At 45.3% G+C, this 18,493-nt stretch overlaps 1 protein-coding gene across 3 annotated transcripts in view; it reads right to left on the bottom strand.

The window, feature by feature from the left end:
- Nucleotides 1-18,493, bottom strand: part of LOC111849430 (NACHT, LRR and PYD domains-containing protein 12-like) — a 43,354-nt gene that overhangs the window by 12,283 nt on the left and 12,578 nt on the right. For 2 of the 3 annotated variants that reach the window (XM_072704144.1, XM_072704143.1), the window contains exons 2-6: nucleotides 15,066-15,295; nucleotides 10,777-10,890; nucleotides 6,624-6,684; nucleotides 6,219-6,447; nucleotides 4,327-6,046 (exon numbers count right to left, since the gene is read on the bottom strand). In XM_072704144.1, the coding sequence (XP_072560245.1) occupies nucleotides 4,327-6,046; nucleotides 6,219-6,447; nucleotides 6,624-6,684; nucleotides 10,777-10,890; nucleotides 15,066-15,259 (2,318 nt within the window). In that variant the 5' untranslated portion in view covers nucleotides 15,260-15,295. Of the gene's footprint in view, nucleotides 1-4,326; nucleotides 6,047-6,218; nucleotides 6,448-6,623; nucleotides 6,685-10,776; nucleotides 10,891-13,968; nucleotides 13,995-15,065; nucleotides 15,296-18,493 lie in introns of those variants that run through there. The other variant, XM_072704145.1, reaches the window with a different exon arrangement.

Genomic DNA, 18,493 nt, shown 5'->3' on the forward strand with positions numbered 1-18,493 from the left:
ATCACTGCTGACACGGCACCAATCCGCCTGTCGATCTCCCATTCCATCCTTCCCTCACTCGTGAATAAGACCCCGAGATACTTAAACTCCCTCCTCGACCTGGAGAGAGCACTCCACCCTTTTCCGGCTGAGGACCATGGTCTTGGATTTGGAGGTGCTGATTATCATCCCAGCCCCTTCACACTCGGCCGTGAACTGCTCCAGCGAGAGCCGATGAATTCACTTAAAAGTCAGATGAAGCCAACAGAACCACATCATCTGCAAAAAGCAGAGGCCTAATCCTGAGGTTACCAAACCGGACACCCTCAATGCCCTGGCTGTGCCTAGAAATTCTGTCCATAAAAGTTATGAACAGAATGGATGACAAAGAGCAGCCTTGGCGGAGTCCAACCCGGAAACTTACTGCCGACAATGCGGAACAAGCTCTGACACCGGTCGTACAGGGACCGAACAGCCCTTAATAGGAAACCCGGCACCCCATACTCCCAGAGCACTCCCCACAGGACCCCCCAAGGGACACGGTCAAATGCCTTCTCCAAGTCCACAAAGCACATGTAAACTGGTTGGGCAAACTCCCACGCACCCTCCTGGACCCTGCAGAGAGTATAGAGCTGATCCACTGTTCCACGGCCAGGGCAAAAACCATACTGCTCCTCCTGAATCCGAGGTTCCACAATCCGGCAGACCCTCCTCTCCAGGACCCCCGAATAGACCTTTCCAGGGAGGCTGAGGATTGTGATCCCCCTATAGTTGGAACACACCCTCCGGACCCCCGTCTTGAAGAGGGGGACCACCACCCCGGTCTACTAATCCAGAGGCACTGCCCCCTATGTCTACGCGATGCTGCAGATGCGTGTCAACCAGGACAGCCCTGCAACATCGAGAGCCTTGAGGAACTCTGGGCGGATCTCATCCACCCCCGGGGCCCAGACACTGAGGAGCTTTTTAACCACCTCAGCGACCTCTGCCCCAGAGATAGGGGAGTCCACTCCCAAGTCCCCAGACTCTGCTTCCTCATTGGAAGGCATGTCAGTGGGATTGAGGAGGTCTTCGCTTTCCCGCCCTGAGCCGCCGGATGGTGGACCAGAATCTCCTCAAAGCCGTCCGGAAGTCGTTCTCCATGGCCTCGCCAAACTCCTCCAACATCCGAGTTTTTGCCTCAGCGACCACCGAAGCCGCGTTGGAAGCCTGCCAGTACTCATCAGCTGCCTCTGGAGTTCCACAGGCTAAAAAGGCCCGATAGGACTCCTTCTTCAGCTTGACGGCATCCCTCACCACCAGTGTCCACTGGCGGGTTCGGGGATTGCTGCCCCGACAAGCACTGGCCACAGCTCCGGTCAGCTGCCTCCACAATGGAGGCGCGGAACATGGCCCATTCAGACTCAATGTCCCCCGCCTCCCCCGGAACATGGGCGAAGTTTTGCTGGAGGTAGGAATTGAAGCTCCTTCTGATAGGGGATTCCACCAGACATTCCCAGCAGACCCTCACTATATGCTTGGGCCTGCCAGGCCTGACCGGCTTCCTCCCCCACCAGCGGAGCCAAACCACCACCAGGTGGTGATCGGTTGACAGCTCCGCCCCTCTCTTCACCCGAGTGTCCAAGACATGCGGCCGCAAGTCCGATGACACGACCACAAAGTCGATCATCGAACTGTGGCCTAGGGTGTCCTGGTGCCAAGTGCACATATGAACACCCTTATGCTTGAACATGGTGTTCATTATGGACAATCCGTGACGGGCACAGAAGTCCAATAACAAAACACCACTCAGGTTCAAATTGGGGGGGCTGTTCCTCCCAATCACGCCCCTCCAGGTCTCACTGTCATTGCCAACATGAGCATTGAAATCCCCTAGCAGAACAAAAGAGTCCCCAAGAAGAGTGATCTCCAACACCACTTCCAAGGACTCCAAAAAGGGTGGGTATTCTGAACTGCTGTTTGGTGCATAAGCGCAAACAACAGCCAGGACCCATCCCCCCACCAAAAGGCGAAGGGAGGCTACCCTCTCGTCCATTGCGGTAACCCCAACGCACAGGCACCCAGTCAGGGGGCAATAAGTATGCCCACTCCTGCTCGGCGCCTCTCCCTGCGAGCAACTCCAGAGTAGAAGAGGATCCAACCCCCCTCAAGGAGACTGGTTCCAGAGCCCAAACCGTGTGTTGAGGTGAGCCCGACTATATCCAGTCAGAACCTCACATCCTCGCGCACCAGCTCAGGCTCGTTCCCCACCAGAGAGGTGACATTCCATGTCCCTAGAGCTAGCTTCTGCAGCTGAGGATCGGACTGCCAAGGTCCCCGCCTTCGGCCACTGCCCAACTTGCACTGCACCCGACGCCTTTGGCCCCTCCTACAGGTGGTGAGCCCATTGGAGGGGGCACTTGCCATCGAGCCCCACCCCCAGGCCTGGCTCCAGGGGGGGCCCCGGTGACCCACATCCGGGCGAGTGAAAATGTGTATCCATGTTATTTCTCATCATAAGGGGTCTGGTGAGCTGCACTTCATCTGGTTCCTCACCCAGGACCTGTTTCCCTTGGGTGACCCTACCAGGGGCATTTAGCCCTGGGCAACTTAGCTCCTGGGATCACTGGAACATGCAAAACCCTCCACCACAATAAGGTGTCAGCTCCAGGAGGGGGAATAGAAATATTTTCAACATAATTAACAGCACAGCTCATATTTCAAAATGAATTACAGCGTACAGACTGTACTGTGCAACCTGGGAACTGCAGTCATATGATCACTGACTGAGAGTCAGTGGATTTTAGGCCTAAACTTTATACTTTAAAATCAAATCATAGTTTCAGCAAAGTAATACATGGCACACTGCCTAATACAGATTTGTAATTATATCAGTATTGCTCTACAGAGTCTGTATGAATGACAGCATGAGAGTGAACATGTTCTATTCTCCATTCAGTAAAAGGGGATTATGAATGTGTCAGTGATGTTGTTGCTGGCAAACACAAGCATACCATGCAAACTCCACAGACACAGAGCTGGAGCTGGGATCTGAACCTCCGGACCTGGAGATATCAGGCCACTGGGTCTCCCTACTCATTTTAATTTTCCTAGTTATTCAAAGGAAATTGTTTTAACATGCTACAGCTGGGTTATTTGTGTTTAGAGTCATCCTTCACTGTAGCCGAGGCAATGTAAACATTGGTTATACAACGTTGCACACTTAAACTGAAACTGATACACCGGCTTCCTTGTGTTCCACGTAAACATTAGTCATCACTGATGTGGTACATTGTCAACCACAGACCACTACCATCCGATATTTGCTTATGTGTGGATAAGCTGCACTTCAAGAGAGCTGCACCTGGCTTATTTGAGGAATGGGACATTCTTGAATACTTGTGCTAAGTGGGACAAATGGAACAACGCCGTTCTATTTAATTCTATTCTTTCCTCAGCCAGGTGCAGCTGAGGCCAGCAGAGGGCGTCAGTGAGCAGCCAGAGACAATAGTCTTCTTGAAGCTCCCAGCTCTGGGCTCAATCACATCACTGACAAATAGGGATGCCACCTTTGATTTGTGAAAAACCGGGACACCCAGACATTTTTGGGGGGGATTAAACCATTTTTTGCAAATATACTTTTAATATTCCACAATGCAGTCTTTTTTCGTTAGCCAGGTCACTTAAGCCAAATATAGGATTGTCCAATAGAAAGGTCACTTACCTCTCCTCCTATTGGTCAGTTTTCACGATTGCCTTAAGTTATCCAGCTAACTGGGAAATTTTGCTTTGTGCCACATCCCCTAAGTCTCTTTGGGTGTGCCTTATCCATTTGGAAAAGTTCTCTTTTTGCCCTCTTTGAGTTGTATGTTGTAAATCGCTTTTTCTTTGACGCTGGTGGCTTATCTGATAATGTTTTGTCGGCCTCCTCACCCGTCACTCCCCCATTTCACAAAACCGACAACGTAAATAGATTTTTTATTATTTTTTTTGCAACTGCCGACCGGGGGAGTCTAAGGGGGCGGTCCAGGGGGGGTCCGGATTAAACTGTGTTTCTGTCTGGATTCAGGCTGCAGTCCGCTGATTGAATGTCCCTGTTCTGGATAGAGAGCCCCCCGTTTCTATAGCAGATTAGGATGCCGCGCCCACGATCTACAGGCAGACTGGATGGGAATGGAAATGTCACTTTTTTGTTTTATACTCCATTACTACCCTCAGTCATTATAAGATCTGTGTTGCAGATTATCACTAAAATCAAGCCTGGTTATTAATCCATGAGGAGGAATAAACTGTATATTTATACATTTCAAGCAACGTACATGTAAACCTGCCAGACAGGATGTGTTTTCCCATCCCCACGTCACTTACAGAGCTGTCCTAGATGTCTTGACCACAGGCAGCAGCCTCCAATGCTCTTTATCTGATCTGACGAATTTCTTCAGATCAAACACATCCAGCTCCTCATCTGACATCAGCATCACAAAGGCCAGAGCTGAGTACAGTGCAGGTGAGAGGTCTTCTGCTGAAAGACGCCCTGAATTCAGGTGTCTTTGTACTTCCTCTACTAGAGAATTGTCACCCAGTTCATTCAGACAATGAAACAGGTTGATGGTCCTTTCTGGAGATAAATTCTCCTGTATTTTCTCCTTGATATATTGGGCTGTTTCCCCAATGTTATGTGAGCTGGTTTGTATCTGTGCCAGTAGTCTCTGCAATAGAGACTTACTGGAGTCTGTTGAGAGGCCCAGGAGGAAGCGCAGGTAGAGGTCCAAGTGTCCATTCTTGCTCTCTAATGCCTGATTTATCGCAGTCTTCAGCAGGTCAGCTGATGAGTTTGACAGAAACACATATAAAGCAGCGAGATACTCCTGGATGCTCAGATGCACAAAGCAGTACACCTTCTCCTGATACAACCCATATTCCTCTTTAAAGACTTCTGTGCACACTCCAGAGTGAACTGAAGCTTCCCTGACATCAATGCCATTCTCTGTCAGATCTTGCTCATAAAATATGAGATTGCCTTTCTCAAGGTTGTCAAAAGCCAGTTTACCGAGTTTTAAAAGGAATTCCTTGCTATATTTATTACGCTTGATGTCATCATTTTTCATATACTTGTCATGTTTTAAACGTGTCTGAAAGATCAGGAAGTGTGTGTACATGTCAGTCAGAGTTCTTGGAATTTCTCCCCTGTCAGTCTCACTTAAGAGCTTCTCAAGGACAGAGGCTGAAATCCAGCAGAACACAGGTATGTGGCACATGATGAAGAGGCTCTTTGATGATTTCACATGTGTGATAATCCTGCTGGCCAGGCTCTGATCACTGAATCTCCTCCTGAAATACACCTCCTTCTGGGCATCACTGAACCCTCGTATCTCTGTCACCCGGTGGACGCACTCAGGAGGTATCCGATTGGCTGCTGCTGGCCGGGAGGTTATCCAGAGGAGAGCGGATGGAAGCAGATTCCCCTTAATGAGGTTAGTCAACAGCACATCCAGTGATGTTTTCTTTGTTACATCAAACCAGCTTTCATTGTTCTGAAAATCTAGAGGAAGGCGACACTCATCCAGACCGTCAAAGATGAACAAGATTTTGTACCTATACAGCTCAGTGGATTCAAATGATTTCAGTTCTGGGACAAAGAGGTGAAGCAGTTCAATCAGACTGTATTCATCCTTAATCAAATTCAGGTCCCGGAAAGGAAGAGCAAATATGAAGTGAACATCCTGGTTTGCTTTTCCTTCTGCCCAGTCTAGAATAAATTTCTGGACAGAGACTGTTTTCCCGATACCTGCCACCCCTTTAGTGAGTACAGTTCTGATAGGTGCCTCATGCCCACATAAGGGTTTAAATATATCATTGCACTTGACTGTAGTATCTTCTGTTAGCCTTTTCTTGGATGCTGTTTCAATCTGTCTCACTTCATGTTCATCATTGACTTCTCCAGTTCTACCTTCAGTTATGTAAAGTTCTGTGTAAATCTCATTGAGAAGTGTTGGCTGTCCTTCCTTAGCTTTCCCTTCAAATACACACTCACATTTCTTCTTCAGGTTACTTTGAATTATGGGCTGACATTGTGACAGAACATCTCCTGAAAAGCAATGAGAGGTAAATCCACAAACTTTAATCAAACACACATTTTTTACTCATAGAAGCAAAACTAAATTAAATTAAATTAAATGATAAACTGATATGTAATACACATTTTTTCATATACTATTTTTCTGTGGCCAAACACACACAGAATGAGATACAGCTCTTACTCTTCTCCAGCATGTCAGCGAGATCATTTTGCTCCATGGTCCTCAGGATGTACAGTGTGATCTTCAGAGCTCCCTCTCTACCACAGGCCTTCTGCATCTGACCATCACTGTCCAGGTCATTGTCCTCCTCCGGCTGAGTCTCAGAGCATTCTGGGTAATTCGGATCTAGGTACCTTCTGAATCTCCTCAGCTCATCCTTCAGAAATATTTGAACTTTTTCCTCTAGTATCTGAAATAAACAGTTACAGTTTCATTATTATTATTGCCCGCATCATACCTTTTTAGAATTTCACTTAATTTGCAGATATCTTCCCTTTGATGGGATAAACTACTAATTGTTCATCTGTAGATGTTTGCCAATTTAGATAAAATTTAAGACAATAAATTTCAGCAATAAATGCAGACCTTGAAGATAGATGACAAGTCTCCTTCATGTGGATCTGAATTACATCTTTTCACTTGGTCTCTGTGAAGGAAACACAAATATCCATCCATTAATCCATCCATCCATCCTCCTACCACTTACCCAGCTTTGGGGGGGCAGGGTGGGGGTCTATTTCAGACAGCACAAGGCCTGAGATACAGGTTCACCCTGCAGGGGATTCCAGTCCATCACAGGGCACATACACACACAGAGGCTATCAAATGTCATGCGGAATTTAGAAAGTAGCATAAACACGTGTTTGTGGGCTGCAGGTAGAAACCCATGTGATAGAGGGAGAGCGAGCAAACTGCAGACAGACAGGGGACTCAGCCCCCAGCACTGGGGATGTGCAGTGACAGCACTGTGGATATGCAGTGACAGCACTGCCCTCTGTACTGCTGATAAAACAGTCATTTTATGGAGAGACAGAGGTCCTGCAGCACCACTGACTGCCACTGCTGCTGCCTTATGGGAATTATAACCTATAGTTATATAAAAAGGTGTAAAAGCCATCCACATGTGGGGCTTATTTTATTAGGGTGGCTTCCTGACAACAGCATTCTCATAACAGCAGAGAGAAGCATGCGTCATGTCAGGTTGTCCCTGGTCTGTGCATGGTAAGAAACAGGCCCCATCTGTCTGAGGTCTGTAGCAGGGGTCTTGATGCTATGCGATGTTTCATGCGAGAAGCACTTTTTAAAATTCATTGTATGTTGTGCATTGACAATAAAGGTTATTTTATCCTGTTCTATTTTGGATACTTTGACAACATGTTTGATGGTTTGAATCATTCTGTCAGCCAATCGATCGCTGGAGGGTTGGTATGGAGTTGAGAGCATGAGATTGATTCCATTGCCTTTCAGGAACTCCTCCATATCCTTGAACACGAATGATGGCCCATTGTCAGTAACAATCTGCCCAAGCAGGCCAAAGCAGCAAAACATCTCCCTCGATGTCTGGATAGTCTCTTCAGAGATGAGGGTGGACACAACTGCAACCACTGGCCACTTTGAACGAGTCTCCACAGCCACCAGTAGCATGGCACCTTCGACTGATCCAGTGAAACGCGACTGGATGCATTCCCTGGGACATGCTGGCGAATCCCAGGGGTACAGTGGGGCCAGGCTTGGGGTGTTTCTGATAACTTGGCATGATTGGCATGGTCTGCCCTTGGACTCAATGTCGTGATCGAGCCCCAGCCAGAATAAATAGCTACCAGTGAGCTCTTTTATTGGGATGATGCCACAATGACCAGAATGCAGCTCTGTTAGCACCGATTCTCTCAGCTTCTGTGGAATTATTACATGAATGCCCCATTGCCTCAGAACATCCAGCTGTCACCGCCAGCTCCCTCCCCAGGTAAATGTAAGGCTGGAGATCTGGTGGTGCATCACACGCAGCACATCTCCTCATGACGCTATCCAACACCTTGGACAGGGCATCCAACACTCTCCACATTGGCATGAGACCCTGACCTCCTGTACCTCATGTCATAATTGTGGGCACCCAGGATTAGTGTCCAGTGCTGCATGCGGCCTGGAGCCAGTGCTGCTGTCCAGACCAAAAATGGATGCCATTAGTCGATGGTCCATCAACAGGGTAAACTTTCATCTGAGCAGTTTGGAAATTCCGATATGGTCCAATGCTCCTTTGTCAATTTGTGGAAATTTAATTTCTGCTTTACTCAGTGTTCTTGAAGCAAAACCTTTTGCTTTCTCTTCTCCTGATGGTATGATGTGGGACATCACAACTCCCAGTCCATATGGTGAGGCATCGCAGGTGAGCTGGAGCAGCAAAAACGGGTCTAAATGTGCCAATAGCTGCTTGCTCATTAGTGACATTTTTGCCCACTTGAATGCAGCCTCACACTCTTCTGACCACGACTTGCTATCCTTCAGTAGCTCATGCAGAGACTTTAACAATGTAGCCAGCTGTGGAATGAACTTCCCATAGTAGTTCAGAAGACCAAGAAAAGACCTCAGCTGTCTCATGTTCTTTGGGCCCGAAGTCTCCTGATGGTCTTGTCCAGAGTCAGGAGATGTTCTTCATCATCGTTACAGAAAACAGTTCCTCAATAACAGGAAGTAGGTACAGTTCCACTGTTAGTACAGGGTTCCACAGTTACGTAGCATTGGATTTAAAGTCCTACTGAAGTCTCCTCACATGTTAACTGACCCATCATGTTTTACCATCCAGCACCACTGATGTTGCCCGTTGACTGTGTGGTTTGGGCACAAACACCCCAATCTCAACCAGTCTCTGTATGTCCGTGTCGACTTTAGGCTTCAGTGCACAGGGGACCTTCCTGTCCTTCAGGAAGCGTGGTGTGGTGCCAGGCTTCACCTGCAGCTTGACCTTGTTCCCCTTCCTGCTTCCCACTCCATCCCTGAACACGCTGCATGTCGCCTCAGCACTGCTGACGGCCTCGTCTCACCCACTGACACTTTGTTCACTTTAATCCAATCCAGAGGAATGATCCCTAATCATGGCCTGCCCATCAATGCTGGTTAATCCCCTTAAACCACATAAATGGAAAGTCTGGCCCTTTTTCTGTTCAGTTCCACCAGGATCTCTGCTTTTCCGACCATGAGGACGGTCTCACCAGTACAGGTCTTCAACATGAGCCTTGTGTCTGTTAGCACAATGCGGCTTAACTTTTCCTTGAAAAATTTTCTCTTCCATTAATGACACCATGGCACGTGTCAGTCTCCACCGTGATTGGCTGTCCCTCCTCCAGTGCTGTGACACCATAGGCTGCCTCCTTTTACTCCCAACACGTTGACCTGTAGCTCCCCTCTGAGTCGGTATCACTGTAGCTGCTCTGGTCCTGCTTTGCATCCTGCAGTGTCTTATCTGATCGCTGCTTGTCTATGTTCCGTTTCCCCGTCTTTTCCTTGTCCCTGTACATTTCCTTCGGTTTCTCCCTCTCTGCCTTACACACCCACCCAATGTGCCCTTTCTGGCCGCCGCTGCCCCCTATGAGCTCCTTAGCCCCGCCCTCTGCTGGGGGGTGACCCCGCTTCCCACAGCGGTAACATTCTTTGCCGCCATCTCTCTGCCGGTCAGAGGCGGCTGTTACTGATCCCGCAATTTCTGCGGCTTTTCAGAAGGTGATGGAATCACTCTGTTCCTGCTTCCTGTTGTGAGAGCTAAACTGCTCTGCTATTACCAGTGGCTCTAGCCGCTCTAGAACTTGTGAATGAACTTGCTGGCCTGCTAGTGGCATTCTGGGTAATGTCAACAGGCATTATGCTCAGGCAGCGGCACCTGGTGAGTCGTCATGTATGGAAGCCGTCATTAGCAATAAACCAGGCTGGCTGCTTTTGTTCCTAAGGACAAAGTTAATTTTTATCAGCTACAAATGTTCTTATAGCCATTGAGTCTGTGGAAAATGGAAAACCGACTTGTGACCCTCACGTTGCACATTATATGCATGGTTCTGTTTTTTGTGTGTCTTTTTTGAGTGTATATATACAAAACAATCTCTCCTACTATTTCTACTATAAGACAAAGTGTGAAATCCACACATTATGATAATTAATTTAATCACCGGCTCCCCTATCAGCCACCGCCACTGATTCTGAGGGAAACACTGGTATAAATTAAGGGTGTAATGGTTCACAAAGTGAGACATCCAGACCAAAACTGCAATACAAATGTTCAGGATCCCGTATCATGGTTCTGGACAACAGAATCACGACCCCCCCCCAATATTACACATTACTGTGACTGTAATGATGCACATAGTCATCGAGTTTCGTTGCTGTTTTACATGTATTTTTGTATTTTCAAACTAAAAATTACTTTTATTTTAATTCATTTTCTCACACCAGTACGTTGTATTTTATTTTGTTACATTTGAGAAGCAAGTATTTGTAATTTGTAACAACACATTTGACATATTTGTGACCGTCTCTGTCTGGAGCAATTTTGTGATTTTGTAAATTTAGGAGGCCATCTAGTAAAACAATATAGGCTGAAAATTTAAAGGCGGACTTTCAAACTCAAATTCAAAAGTTAAAAAATGATGCATTCATCATAAAGTTTTTTCCTCATAGCTTGTATATGCTTCAGTGTCTTTCGACTGAGAGTCTGAGTGTTTTAAACTGAGTGTTTGTTTAAATGCACATTTACCTTTGACCTGTAGGAAAAGGTCCCTGTCTGAAGTGGATCCCGAGATCCATTGACTGGTCACTCTTCATGGAAACACAGCTGGGTGCAGGTGAGCCTGCTCTCCCTTTCAGGACTCTGCGGACAGCGAGAGGAAACAAAATCCTTATAATATAAATATAATTCACATAATATGGACAGAATCACATTAAATCTTCAGTTGTTCAGCCTTCTGCTCTACCTGACCTGACACTCTTGATACAAACAGGCCTGTTCACAGTCAGCTTTAATGTCCCATCTAAAATTAACATACTGATATGAAAGGTTTAGTAACACTGTCACCACCTCCGTAGCCAGGAACCCTTTTACTGTTATGTTATGGTCTAACTATAGACCCAAAGAGACATGCATGCCAGTGGGCCGTAACATATGGGAGGTATTTTCTGCAAAAAATAAAATGAAAATGATAAAATGAAAATGCAATCTCCACTTTGCCAGTTAGTTTCCAAAGTCTATGCACAAAAATCCTGCGAAAATGAAAAGTGCCTGCTGTGTGCTATGCATTTCATATTTGCCCTACCCAAGATGAATATGTCCTCCACATTCCATTTGGATTTTGTGGCTCATTCAAATCAATGCGTACACTTGCTCAAAGTGTCACGCGGCCAGTTTAATGTTATGAAAGAAATATCACATTATCCCTGGGTAATTCCACTATTTTCATTACAGGCATACAAGTTGTGAAATTCTTATATGAATTCAAGTGATAAATACATGTGCTACAGCTTAAACAGTTTATTCATACGTTATTTTGTATTTCCAAGGCTACGTTCACACTGCCAGCCACATCGTTCAATTCAGATTTTTTGCTCATTTCGGATTTGTCTATCTTGACGGTTCACATTCATAAGTACAAGTGACCTGTATCTGACTGTAATGTGAACGCATCGGTCCTCCGAAACATCACGCATGCGCACATTGATACGTTTTTACACGGGTAAAAAGCTAGTCGTAAAATTGGCACGTTGTGCGGCCATGACCGCTGCGCTGATTCGAGTCTTTTGCCTCTTTAAACTTTGACTTCAGGCTCTTTATTTTTCTTTGGCATTGTAGCCACGTTCGTGTCCGCGCTGTGCCATTTCTTTGGCAATTATTTCAAATACTACTCTATTAAGATAGGTTCCTTCCAGTTTAGCTTGAACAGGTTAATTTCCCCAAATATCAATTAAATCCCCAACTTCTCCATCCTTCCACTGACTTATCACAGCTCTCCTCCATTTTTACCTTCCCGCGCTGCCGGTGCAGGCTGATGTCAGCGTATAAGCAAAAAGCCACATGAATTCTGATCTGAGCGTCACATTCAGGTCGCATGGCCGCGAATCGGATACGTATCCGATTTAGTACCACAAAGTGGCACAAATCCGATTTGATCAGATTTGCGTGTCCACACAGCCCTGAAAAGATCAGATCTGTATCACATTAAGGCAAAAAATCCGATTTGAGTCACTTCAGCATGGCAGTGTGAACGTAGCCCAAGATGTCTTATGTAAAAACTGCAGCATGTGCCGCGCAAACCTTCCCTTCTAGTAAAACTGTGAATAAGAAGTTACATGAATCGGAAGCTGCAAAAAAGTAGCTAAGTTAAGCCGCGTGTGACTTTGCCATTAGTTTGGGTGACATAGGTGACCTTGTACAAGAAACATAACGACAACAGAATCCACAACCTCAATGTGATCCGTAGCTCCGCCCACTGCCCGCTCCAGTTAACATGTATTTGCATGAACTTGAAAATGAAAAAACAAATTAGGAAATGAAAAGACAAAAAGGTTATTTCATTTTATTTTTTAATTTTTCACATCTGACTCATACATGAGTGGAAAATTTAAATGCAAATTGTGCTATTTGATTTTAATTTTTGCAGGATTTTTGTGCATAGACTTTGGAAACTAAATGGCACAGTGGAGATTGCATTTTCATTTTATCACTTTCATTTTATTTTTTGCAGAAAATACCTCCCATAGTAACACTCATTTTACCATAAACCACAATGTTCTTTACAACATGACCCTGACAGGGTTCCTGTTTTACTCAGGTGTTACTCCCATGGTATTTCATTAAACATAAATTTTACTCATTGCCATGGTTTTCAGATTATGGATTTTTGGAAAATTATGTCAATTCAGCTCAGTAATACAAACCGAGATGTTATCAGGACAACAACGATTTATTCCCCATGCAGGGTGGGGGGAACGATAAATTTTACTAAGCATGTAGGGACTTCCCCACCATAAATTTTGCCAACTGGCTACTGGACATGCATGCTACTCAGTACTGGAGTTGAGGGGGGATGACGAACATAAGAACATAAGAACTATACAAACGAGAGGAGGCCATTCGGCCCATCGAGCTCGCTTGGGGAGAACTTAACTAATAGCTCAGAGTTGTTAAAATCTTATCTAGCTCTGATTTAAAGGAACCCAAGGATTCAGCTTGCACTACGTTATCAGGAAGACTATTCCATACTCTGACTACACGCTGTGTAAAGAAGTGCTTCCTTAAATCCAGTTTGAAATGTTCTCCCGCTAATTTCCACCTATGGCCACGAGTTCTTGTATTTGAACTAATGCTGAAGTAACTATTCGGTTGAACAGCATCCAAACCTGTTAGGATCTTATAGACCTGGATCATGTCCCCCCTCAGTCTCCTTTGCTTGAGGCTGAACAGATTTAGCTCAAATAACCTTTCCTCGTATGACATTCCTCTAAGACCAGGAATCATTCTTGTGGCCCTACGCTGCACCTTTTCTAAGGCCGCTATGTCCTTTTTAAGATATGGTGACCAAACCTGTACACAATATTCTAGGTGAGGTCTCACCAAGGAATTGTATAATCTTAGCATTACCTCCCTTGACTTAAACTCCACACACCTGGAGATATACCCCAACATCCTATTGGCCTTTTTTATTGCTTCCCCGCACTGGCGAGAATGAGACATGGAAGCATCAACATACACACCAAGGTCTTTCTCATAATCAGCTACCTTTATTTCAGTAGGTCCCATAAAATACCTGTACTTTATATTTCTGCTCCCTACATGGAGTACCTTACATTTGTCTATGTTAAATTTCATCTGCCAGGTGTCAGCCCAGTCACTAATTAAATTAAGATCCCGCTGTAGCTGCTGAGCCACTAGTTCAGTATCTGCTACACCACCCACCTTGGTGTCATCTGCAAATTTCACCAGTTTACTGTATAAAGGGATGTCATCCCCCCTGAAATAAAAACAGTCAAAATCATCCCCCTTCTAAAACGAACATCCCCCCCGTTCCATCCTTTGTGCTATTTTAACAATGAACGCATAGGTCTATTGAGTGAAATACCGGGAGCGAGAGGGCACACGCGAATAATGCACGTGCCAACTTTTAAAAAAAAATCTACCCCAGTAAGCGGCATAGCAGGTGACGATATTGATGTGATTTTAACATCATAGCCAAACGGCATGGACAGCTCGATCTGAGGTTCTTTGGATTTAAAAAGTCACTTTTATCCAAAAAAATCTGTTTGTGCTATATATTTGTGTAATTTGTAAGATTCATTTTCAGATTTTGTAAATTGTTTCAATGGTTTCATTCTTTTGTTTTTGCATTTGAATTAAAATGGACTTGACCTGACTTGAGAGGATGTTCATTTACAATGTTTTCTGAGGTTGTTTTGAATTTTAATAGATGAATTACCAAAAGATTTCAAAGTACCATGAGTATGAAGCTGCACTTGAACCAAGTGGGAAAATGTGTCCTCTGCATTTGACCCTAACTATGGAGCATGTGATAGCTATGCCAGCCAGGGGACTGACTCCAATTCTGAGGTGCCTTGGTCAGGATCAATGACAGGAGTATCTGACACGTAACATCCACACCATGCATGTTGTTTTACGATAGTAGAATATATTAATTATGTTTTTGTTTAAACAACAATAAAAAAGGTACACAGTTGGTCTCCCACCATGTGCACTGTCATCAGCACAAAATATGTCTGATAAACGATAAAATTCACCATCCCCCCTATTTGTTTGTACAGCTCGACTACTGGTGCTACTGCTACATTTTGGGGGCGTGTGGCGATCAAAGACAACTAAACTTTATTTTAGAATATTCAGAAATGAAATTTAATAAATGATGAACAGACCTGAATCACTGAAGTCTCCTGGAAATGCATTAAGTTAAAACTGATACTCTGTAATTACTACCTCTTTTGAAAATGCTGGAAGCGTGTTGTCTGCTTATACTGTAAATAACTCACAGCTTCATGGCTTACCTCTCAGTACTCTGTGTTTTACTCACTGAGGGACCCATTTCAGAAGCAGCTCCTCTCTTCTTGCGCTTCACTGAGGGACCCATTTCAGAAGCAGCTCCTCTCTTCTTGCGATTCACTGAGGGACCCATTTCAGACGCAGCTCCTCTCTCCTCACACTCCGCAGATTGACCCATTTCAGACGCAGTTCCCTCCATTTCTGCGTTGATCCACACCAGATCCTGCTCGGCCCTCTGTGAACATGAAGGATAAACAGATATTTTTTGCATGGATGTGGTGCTTCCCGTTAGAACTGTGCACTGTTTCGGCAATAACAAACCATGGGTGAGCAAGGAAGTAAAGGAGGTGCTCAATAAAAAGATTGAGCAAAGATAAGGAGGATATAAAGATAAAGGCAGCACAGTGGGAAGTGAAGCAGTGTCAGAGGGGCAAAGGAGACCTACAAGAGGAAGTTAAAGTGTAAACTGATGGACAACAACATGAAGGCTGTTTTGGAAGGAATGAAAACCATCACCGGCTGTAAACGCAAGAGCAACAGTACAGGAGAGATAACTGCGGAGAAGGCGAATGAGCTTAACATCTTTGTCAGCAGGTTTGACCACCTGTTCCACCTCCACACACCACTCTATCAGCCTGGCATCCTCCTCCTGCTCCTCCTCCCCATTACCCTTCAGTGCTGTCACTCCTTTTCCTCCCCAGCAAAGCCCTCCCCCCTCTGTCTCAAATTCACCACTTAGCATCACCACAGAAGGGGTGCAACCTGCACAGCAAAACTTCCCCCTCCTCCCTGCCTGGTCTCCTCCCTGCATCACTACAGAGCAGGTGAGAGGTGAACTAAGGACCTGATAAAGTGTGACACAGATACTGGACTACCTTACCAACAGAACACAGTATGTCAGGTTGAGTGACATCACATCTGATACTGTGGTCAGCAGCATTGGTGCGCCTCAGGGGACAGTGCTGGCCCCCCTTCTGTTTTCCATTCCAGTGTTTCCCCCAGGTTTACATCTTTGGGGGGATTCATGGTGTTCATATGTTTCTTTTAATGACAGCAATCAATATAACAACTGCACTAAACATCAGAACAGTGTAATAAATATTCACTTGCCACTAGAGGGCGATATTGGAACCTCGGTGAACAACAGGTTCGCTGCCACCACCTTCAATTATACCTCGGTCTGGTCCGGTAGGTTAGAACACTCCACTCGGAATCAGGCAAACTGAAGAAATAACAATACTTTATTATTCAATTACTTCATAAAACAACGGGCTCACGTTGGCTACCTCGCAGCACACAATTCCCCCGCATCAGTTAAGGGCGTCTGATAAGACGTGAAATAAGTTAGGCTACGATCTCAGCACTTGGGCTTTTTTCTGTACTTGGACCTGGAATAGAAGAGCTACTCCGGCTGCTACTCGCAGGAGAGCGAGTGTTGCCATTTTCACCACCCTGGGAGAGTTTAAAAAACGCAGATATTTTTGTCTGCTTTTCAGGTGGTTGACGCGACGTATTTTCCGACCCGCGCTCTCTGTCCGCTGGTGGGCGTGTGCTCACCTGCGTGTGCGCGCACGTGTCTCTGCGCGCGCATCTGGGTGAAACTCCGCCAAGCGCGATACAGAGAGGAGAGGAGAATTGTAAATGCGCGACCGTGTAGAGACAAAAATGACAAGCTGTTGTGTAAATAAGATAAATAACATGAGGCTATTTAGTTTGTTTAATAAAAGGACAATGTATGGACCTGTTCTATAGGAAAGGTTAACTTAAATGACTTCTGTTGTGATCTGGCACTATACAGAAAATAAAATTAAATAAAATTAACTTGACCTTCAAAGGGGGGCGGAAGGTGCCTTTGGGGGGAGGGGGCACTCCCCTAATATAACAGTTGGGGAAACACTGCATTTACATGGCAAACTTCAGTTACAACTCTGAGCTGTGTCACATTCAGAAATTGCTGATGATACTGCAGTCGTCAGATGCATCAGGGGTGATCAGGAGGAGGAGTACAGAGGTCTGGTGAAGGACTTTGTGGCCTGGTGCCATTTTAACCACCTGCAGCTTAACACTAACAAAAACAAAGAGCTCGTCATAGACTACAGGAAGTCTCAACCATGCCCTCAGCCAGTCCATATTGGGGGGGCATAGAGGTAGTAGGCAGCTAAAAGTACCTCAGACTGCTGCTGGATGACAAGCTGGACTGGGCAGACAACACTGACCATCTGTACAAGAAGACCCAGAGCTGGCTGTATTTCCTGAGAAGGCTGCGATCATTCAACATCTGCAGGAAACTACTGATGACGATTTACCAAACAGTGATTGCCGGTGTGCTGTTCTCTGCTGTGGTGGGATGAGGGGGCAGTACAACGAAGAGGGACACTTCGCGGCTGGACAAACTGATCAGGCTGGCCACCTCTGTGGTTGGCACGACGTTGGACCATACCACTTTGGTATGGAGCCACTGGAAATGACAATGTCCCTCTGGGATAATTAAAGTCAGTCTGTCTGTCTATCTTTACATACATACATACATACATACATATACAATATCTAATACTCAGCACTTCACAGTGAATTTACACACAGGGGTCTCCAGTCTGTTACTCTGACACATTCCATATGTAGTATTACACTTACTAAAGTAACTGAGTGCCAAATTTCAGGGAGTTTGTGCCATAGGCCATTTTATATATGATTGATTATATATTATCGGAACTCTGAGAAAGTGTTCCGATAATATCAAAGTGTTTAGAAACAAGACATACACCTGAAAACCACACAGCTGAAACACTTGCAGAATGCCTTCAGTCTGCTTTGGCAGACTGGGGGTTAAATGAAAAAAAAAATTCCTGCATAACCACAGACAATGGTTCTAACATTGTGGCTGCAGTGGGCAAGCTTGGCTGGCCATGGCTAAATTGTTTTGGACATAATCTACATTTGGCTGTTACAAATGCCTTAGCAAGTGAGAAGGAACGCACAGCTCGTGCCTTGGGACTGTATAGGAGTCTGGTCAACACATTCAGCCTCAGCTGGTTAAAGAGGAGGGACCTGAGAAACGCACAGAATGAGGCCAGTCTCCTTCAGTACAGTTTAATTCTGGTGAGTGAGGGGTGCATCATACAATAATGAGGGGTTAATTTCACTATAATCCAAATATTGACTTACTAATGTCTGATAAAACAGTGTCTAATATAATGCAGACACTAAAAATGGGAACTGAGACTAGGCCTACAGGATGGGGTGATCTCACTACATGAAGTTGGGAAAACAGGAACTGATAGGCAAGAGAACAGGTCAAGATGACCTCGTCCCAGACAATTGAGGGGTTAATCATTTAAGAATGCAACTAATAATTTTATAATCAAATGGCCTCTAACCATATGAGGAAAATAGACATGGGAACCAATACTAGGATGAGGGGATCTCACCATGT

This window comes from Paramormyrops kingsleyae, chromosome 21, assembly GCF_048594095.1.
Source record: "Paramormyrops kingsleyae isolate MSU_618 chromosome 21, PKINGS_0.4, whole genome shotgun sequence".
Classification (NCBI taxonomy): domain Eukaryota; kingdom Metazoa; phylum Chordata; class Actinopteri; order Osteoglossiformes; family Mormyridae; genus Paramormyrops; species Paramormyrops kingsleyae.